Source organism: Thalassophryne amazonica, chromosome 21, assembly GCF_902500255.1.
Source record: "Thalassophryne amazonica chromosome 21, fThaAma1.1, whole genome shotgun sequence".
Lineage (NCBI taxonomy): Eukaryota > Metazoa > Chordata > Actinopteri > Batrachoidiformes > Batrachoididae > Thalassophryne > Thalassophryne amazonica.
In genome coordinates this window covers 9541660-9549668 of record NC_047123.1, presented here as the reverse complement: position 1 = coordinate 9549668, position 8009 = coordinate 9541660, and the positions used below count along the sequence as shown (strand labels likewise).

General features: G+C 42.3%; 1 protein-coding gene across 1 annotated transcript; it reads left to right on the top strand.

The window, feature by feature from the left end:
• Nucleotides 1-6088: 6088 nt before the first annotated feature.
• LOC117503555 (transcription factor AP-2-beta-like) lies at nt 6089-6427 on the top strand. Its single transcript, XM_034162814.1, has one exon. The coding sequence runs from the start codon at nt 6089-6091 to the stop codon at nt 6425-6427; it is 339 nt and encodes a 112-aa protein (XP_034018705.1).
• The last annotated feature ends 1582 nt before the right edge of the window (nt 6428-8009 follow it).

Sequence of the window (8009 nt, the reverse complement as noted above, 5' to 3'; positions counted from 1 at the left end):
AACGACATTTTGGAACTGTTTACTCCTTAAATTAACTTGATAGGACAAATATTAAGGGAGAGTAAAATTAAAATTTCAGAACTATTTATAAGACAAATACTAAGGGAGATATGGACGAAAATGTATGCCATAATACATGTTTCCAAGATCATAGTGGTTCAGAGATCACTGGTCCCAAGGTTGTATGGTTCTGAAGTCTCCAGAAACCGATTTCAATCCAGTGCTCACATGTGCTTTTTTTTGAAATTAAACTTGTAATATAACCAAATTTGCACAGGGTTTATAACCTTCAAAGATGATCAAATTAAGCATAGGTAAATTACCCAAACTAGTCTGAGCTGAAAGTTCTGTTCTCTCTTCTCTTATTACATGGACCATATTTGTGTGTGTTGCCTACATTGTTGCGGATTGTGTTGCAGCGTTTTTGCACAAAAGCAAACCACCAAAGTGCACAATACTTAAAGTTCCCCATTTGTTTAACTTTGAACAAATATGAACACTTGCACATGCAGCCAAATGCTGAAATTTGTCACTTCAGGGTGATTTTTATTAGCCTGATGTTAAGTCTCAGTGACCATCTCTTACAATAATATGTTCTTTGAGTTTTTTAATTAAAAAGTAAATAAGCAAACTGTAAATGTTTGCATAATAATCATTCTGATTGTTCGCCTTTTTGTTTGCCTTGTAATGATTCTTACATTCATTTTGACTTCTATTTCATTGCTTACAGTGTGAAGCCAAGATGTTTCATTTGTTGTGTGGTAAAGTTCATTCAAATTAGGGGAATTGTTAATATATGTCCATTCCTACATTTAAGACCTGCAACACACAGCAATTACCACTTTGTAAGGTTACCATTCCTTCACAATACAAGACATTTTGGCTTTACCAGGAAGCATTTCAGCTCTTAATTTGTCCCATTCTTCCTGCAAACAAGTCTGAGGGTGTGCAACAGTTCGGAGGTCATCACTGTTGCATTTTTTTGTTTGAAAATCCTCAACACATTCTCTGCGGGGGACAGACCACAACTGCAAGCAAGCCGATCCAGTACCCGTCTCATCCTCCTCTGCATCCATGCCATTGCAAAGTGTGCATAATTTTATTTTTGCTTAATTTAATTTCTATTAACTTGCATTTTGCATACCATCTCCACCTTTTGTCATTTCGGGTTATAATTAAAATCAGTACGTTGGTTTGGCATGCCCCCCCCCACCACCCCCACCTTACCACACGCACACACACTGAAAAACTTTTCTACACCCTTGACGTTGGAAAACTTCACTTCTTTCGAAATCATCTGATCGTCTTCATGTTTGAGACTGGAGAAAGTGGAAAATGTGAGAAATGTCACTAAATCTGCAGTGAAACACCTTCGAGCCCCGGCAAAGGGATGAGACTGGTGTTCGGAGGAGAAACAAGTTTATTTCTCGATCCTCTACCCTCCAGTATGTTCTGTGGGTGGCCACAGACCTGATGTCATTAACATGTGACATATGTAGAAGTGACTGCGGGTGACCTGGGGCCAGTGTTTGTCTCCATCTCTGCGAGGCCGGGCAGGATGGATCTCGGCTTTGTCAGCACTCCAACCAGAGGCCAGAGTGTGCCACTGCTCAGGGGCCGGGGTCGCTGGTGGCTTCTTTAAGTGGGGGGGACTGGCGCTGGATGTGTGCGCGAGCAGGGACACGGGCAGTCCGAGTCCCTTAAGGTCGGACTGAAGATGCTGAACTAATGTGACACAGCTGCTGCCGAGGCAGAGCCGCCTCTACAGATGGGTCAAGGTTACACAGAGGAGAACACGCTTCTGCCACACGGCTCACTTACACACACACGCACACAAACAGCCAGGTCCATATATATTTGGACACTTCAGAGTGTAACATAAATTTGTGCCGAAGCTCTTATTGTAGATTGTTAGGTTTAATTTGACAGTAATTACATGTTAACGTCAGAGTCGCAACACTCTGTGTATGCCGTGACTGTAAAAATAAGGCCAAACACTCTGTGATGTGACCTATAACTTTTCTGAAGAATGGGTTTAAACCTCACTTGTGGCAGCTCTAATGACTGGATGTCTTTGGGTCAAACCCTGAATGAAAATCGAGTTGGAGCACAGGCAAGACCAGTGTAACCACAGCGGGACAAAAGAAGCTCAAACAAGCCCGCCTGGCTAGCTTGAAATTACCATGCTAGCTAGCTGATTAGCTAGCCATGGACAGCAGGCTAGGTAATCGGGACTCGGGTGTTTGATTAACATGCATCTTCGTGGACTCTGCAGTTGCTCTAAAAATTAATGCGGCTAATTAAAGCTCTTATCACTTCAGCGGGCATTTAAATCATAATTGGGCCACTTGGCTGTCACATTTCAAAGGCTGAAGTGTCCCGTCTTCTCCTTCCTCCGAAAACAAAGGATACAGTGAGCGTATTCTTCACAGCTCAAACAATCCCATAAGTCATTGTTCAGTCTGTTAGGTTCTTTTATTGTGGTGAGTGATATAAAAAGAACTAGACAGGAAACAGACTTCAAAGTTTAGATGATGTATCAAAAAAGTTCAAACTCGTTAGTAAGAGTCATCTAACAGCGCTGGGGTCTCTGAACCAGATCACATGCAAACACCTATACAAAGCCCAAAAGTTTTATTCCTGTTTCTAACCCAGCCCCATGTGGGCGGTCCTTAGCCTGTCGTGAATCAGTGTCTATGATGGGGTGCAAAGTGAAGTGAAGTAGGTGGGTATTAGCGGGTGTCTGCTCCCGTTGCAGTCAAGGCCAGTATTAAAAAATCTTATAGTGTATGTCGGTGCCAAACAATAAATCCATCATGCTGTCCAACCAGATGCAAATACTTTGGTTTTCAATTAGACAACTATATAAATATCAGATGGTTTTATCAATTATAATTATAAAAGGATCAGATAGTTGTGCCAAATACAAGGACATTTGTACGTCAGCCATTTGAAAATCAGTTAGGTAGAGATCAGATAGTTACAAAGACATTTTGGATGTCATTCAAAGTGCATATCAGAGGCCAGTTGGCTTTCTTTATATATATATATATATATATATATATATATATATATATATATATATAATGATAGATAGATAGATAGATAGATAGATAGATAGATAGATAGATAGATAGATAGATAGTCCAGCAAATTTCTGTATCATCACATCCCACAAAAAGCCAGAAACAAAAAAGTCAACATGATACTTTCAGACAAGTATTTAAGACATGAAGTTTATACAGCTGACTATGTTGTTTCTGTCTGTATGTTTTTCCAAATGTGGGTAAATGAGGCATTTATGGACTGACTCTAACAGTCAAGAGAAGTTAGCCTCAAAACAATTGAGTTAAATCCTCGTTTTTCAGTATCCACCTCATATGAAGCTGGAAATTCCGACATCATGAACAAATTATAAATCAATGTTTTGTTTGTCATTTCCTCGCTGATGCTGTTTTATCTCAGATCATCAGGACGGCAGTGATTGGCCAAATTTATGCAGCTAGGTGTGTAAGTGAATCTGTAATTGGCTGAAATGTTGTGAATTTGGAGCAGAAATATACAGAAATGAAAGACAGGAGGCAAACAGCAGGAAGTCATTGTTGTGTTTCAGTGTTTCTGTAAAAAAAAAAAAGAAGAAATTTTTCTGTCAAATGTTGCATTTTTAATCACTACGGAGCATATTTCAGAGATACAAATTTGAACAAGTGCAGAGTCTGTACTAACCCCTGGCACCCTGGGCAAATGTTGATAAGGTTTCCATTGACAGGTGATTTTTTTTTTTTTTTTGCAGAAGTCTTTTACAAAGTACAGTTCAGTGATTTTGACCTTTGACCCCAAAATCAGTAGGCTTCCTGGGGTCAATATACCAAATATACATACCAAGTTTGGTGGCAATTTGGCAATTGAAAAATAGGTTATTGCGCTCACAAGATTTTTTTTTTTTTTTTTTTACAAATTACGCTCCAGTGACCTTGATGTTTGACCTTATGTCCCTAAAGGCAGTCGGCTTCCTGGGGTCAATGTACCTAACGCACTACCATGTCTGGTGAAAATTAGGCAGTTAAAATAAGTTATTAAGCTCAAACATTTGTTACAAAGTAAAATACAGTGACCTTGATATTTGACCCTTTTTATCACAAAGCCAATAGGAATATTTGGGTCAATACACTTAACACCTGGACCAAGTCGGGTGAAATCTGGCAGTTACAAAAGTGTGCTTACAAAATGTTTACCAAGTAAGCTCCAGTGACCTTGACGTTTAATATTTACCCCAAAATCAAAAGGCATAATGGGGTTACTATACTTAACACATGGAACCAAGTTAGGTGACAATCAGGCAGTTAAAAAAGAAGTTAGTGCTCTGACAAGATTTTACAAAGTGACCTTGACTTTTGATCTTTTGACTACACAATCAACAGACTTCTTGGTAGAGGTGGGTGATACCGGGAATTTTGGTATTCAATCAATCAATCAATTTCAATCAATTTTATTTATATAGCGCCAAATCACAACAAACAGTTGCCCCAAGGCGCTTTATTGTAAGGCAAAGCCATACAATAATTACGTAAAAACCCCAACGGTCAAAACGACCCCCTGTGAGCAAGCACTTGGCGACAGTGGGAAGGAAAAACTCCCTTTTAACAGGAAGAAACCTCCAGCAGAACCAGGCTCAGGGAGGGGCAGTCTTCTGCTGGGACTGGTTGGGGCTGAGGGAGAGAACCAGGAAAAAGACATGCTGTGGAGGGGAGCAGAGATCGATCACTAATGATTAAATGCAGAGTGGTGCATACAGAGCAAAAAGAGAAAGAAACACTCAGTGTATCATGGGAACCCCCCAGCAGTCTAAGTCTATAGCAGCATAACTAAGGGATGGTTCAGGGTCACCTGATCCAGCCCTAACTATAAGCTTTAGAAAAAAGGAATGTTTTAAGCCTAATCTTAAAAGAGAAGGTGTCTGTCTCCCTGATCTGAATTGGGAGCTGGTTCCAGAGGAGAGGAGCCTGAAAGCTGAAGGCTCTGCCTTCTGATTGATCCGATACCAAGTAAATACAGGCCCAGTATCGCCGATATCAATACCGATACCGATACTTTTTCATATTTAAGCTTCATAGATTCAAAGGATCCAAAAGACCTAGGATAGAATTTCACCAAACGTTGTACGTGACAACAAATACTTTATTATCACAATCAACATTTTGTTTTAAAAAAAAATCACTCAACACAACTTAAAACTAAATCTCCTGAGGTAGAGGGCTGACAAACCACGATACAAGGGTGCACTGCTCCGGGTTGCGATCCACCCACCTCTACTTCTTGGGTCACTATGAAAAATGTACATATACAACGTTTGGTGACAATTGGACCAGTGCGACTGAAGTAATCTCACTCACAAATAGAACTTTTGGATGCATGACTGACTGACTGACTGACTGACTCCCCTACACAAACACATTCACATTGACAGTCAAGTTGGAGTTTCCAGTTCACCTAACCTCCATGTCTTTGGATGTTGAAAGACCACCCTGTTTAACAATTTTTAAATTTCAAATTCGTTTTTTTTTTGTTCATTTATATAGCACCAAATTAGAACAAAGTTGCCTCAAGGCGCTTCACACAAGTAAAGTCTAACCTTACTAACCCCCAGCAAACACAGGTGACAGTGGTAAGGAAAAACTCACTCTGATGATGTTGAGGAAGAAACTTCAAGCAGACCAGACTCAAAGGGGTGACCATCTGCTTAGACCATTCTAACAGTTACAAGGTTTTGCAAGGTTTCATGCTCCCGTCACAAAAAGTGCTACATCTTCGTGACGGGAGCACAAATCAGTAGATTTATTTACTCTTCACGATGCCATCACGGAATGTCGTGAGTTTGGGTTGGAGAGGAAGTCAGAGCAGCTGGGAAGGGGAACCACGCAAACAAGGGGGAACATACAAACTCCACACAGAAAGGACCATGTGGGAATTGAACCCATGATGTTCTTGCTGTGAAGCAGCAGTGCTAACTGCTAAGCCACTGTGTCACCTGTGTGGGAAAATAAACACACATTAAACCTTTGTGCTCGATACACACTTTCTGGAAGTGATGTTTTTGGGGAACCCTAACAGCCATTTTCCGTCCTCTCCCCGCAGACAGCTGTGTAAGGAGTTCACAGACCTGCTGGCCCAGGACAGGACTCCCCTGGGAAACTCGAGGCCAGCTCCCATCCTGGAGCCCGGCATCCAGAGCTGCCTCTCCCACTTCTCCTTCATCACGCACGGCTTCGGCTCTCCGGCTATCTGCGCCGCGCTCACCGCCCTGCAGAACTACCTCACCGAGGCTCTCAAAGGACTCGACAAGATGTTTCTCAACAACCCTCCCAACACCCGGCACAGTGACGCCGCCAACAAGGCGGTTGACAAAGATGACAAGCAGCGGAAATGAAGGCGGAAGAAGGGGAACGGCGACGGAAGAAGCACCAAACCGAAGAAGACTTTTAGCTTTACACCACTGCGTCTGACCAAGCGCGGCGGAAGGCGTCATGGAGGGGCGGGGACAACGACGGCCACGGTCAGAGAGCACAGAGGGATTTCCCTCTGCGTTTGCGTTCTTTTCTTTCCCCCGAGGACATGCTGGTTACTGTGTTACGTCCTTTTCGCTCCCCCTGCTTGCATGAGAAGACGCTGTAAGCAGCCGGCAAACATCACAGTGTGAACGGGGCGTGTTGTGGGTGATGAGTGGGCGGTGACCATTCTGTCTCTGAAACAGGTTTGTCTGTTTACAACCGAAGAATGCTCTTAATTTATGTGTGTAAATATTTATTTATATTAATTTAAGTGGCTGGCTGTGTAAACAGGTACGACACCTATTTTTTGGCGTTATCTGTGATCGTGGTGAGCTGGAGGCGGGGCAGGACTCGTCCTGTGTTTTTTCTGTTCTATAGAGCTGTTGTCATGGTGCTGATGATGGGTAGACATGCTTCTAATTGTCCAGTGATTTCATTTCTATCACATTGATAATAAACCATGTGTTTTATTACGCCAGGTCTGCAGCCTGCGCCTTTTCTACACCCAAATTCTCAGCCCAGCAAAGGCGCCACAGTCATTTTAATTACCACATTTTCTGGAGTATAAGTCGTGTTTGATTGTTTCTGTGAGGCATATATAGAAAATCACAAGTTCTTTATTAATAAATTCTAATAACTGTTTATATAAGGCTTTACCAGGAGTCAAGCACTAAATGAAATAAACTCAGTTAATCCCAAATTAAAGATCTGATAATACAGAAAAAAGTATACTCTGGTGCAACTTATTCTCTGGAAAATACGGTACCAAAACACGAGGATTGGCTTTCATGAAATGTGGTACAACGTGCGCTTGTTTCCAGTGCAGAAGGTTCCCGGTTAAAGGTTGCCTCTGCCCGTTCTCCATGTAATGTGGAGTTCCGCCAGGATGGTCAGGCGTAATACTTGTGCCAATCAAGACCCTCAAGACTGGACGTCTTTGGTACCAAGTCTCTTCTCAGATCCTTGGGCACTACAACAATGGGCGACTCTGGGAGACTCAGATGAGGACTATAGCTTGAATTCTGAGGGAATGTCAGCTGTAATATTTTGGTCATGCTGTGCGTTTCTCTGGGCATGATCCAACATGTAGGTGCCTCAGCTTTAAGGAGCCCAGAGCATGGAGACGGCCAAAGAGGTGCCCATGTTTCACCTGGTGGCAACAAATAGATGGCTACTTTTGAGAAGAGGGGATGGACCATTGTCTATCTGGGTGGTACATGTAGTGGTCCTGTGGTGTGGTGGGTGCAGCAAATGTGGCACTTGCCCATGATCCATGCATGTATTCATACGAGGTCTGTCAATAAAGTAACAGTCATTCGCCTGTGAGCACGCCTTGGGAAGGAGTGGTCCCGCCCCTTCGTCGGATTTTCATTGTCTGGAAATGGCGGAATGAAAAGGACTTTTTTCCACCAGAACTTTTTCAGAAGCTGTTAGAGACTGGCACCTGGAAACCATTCGAAA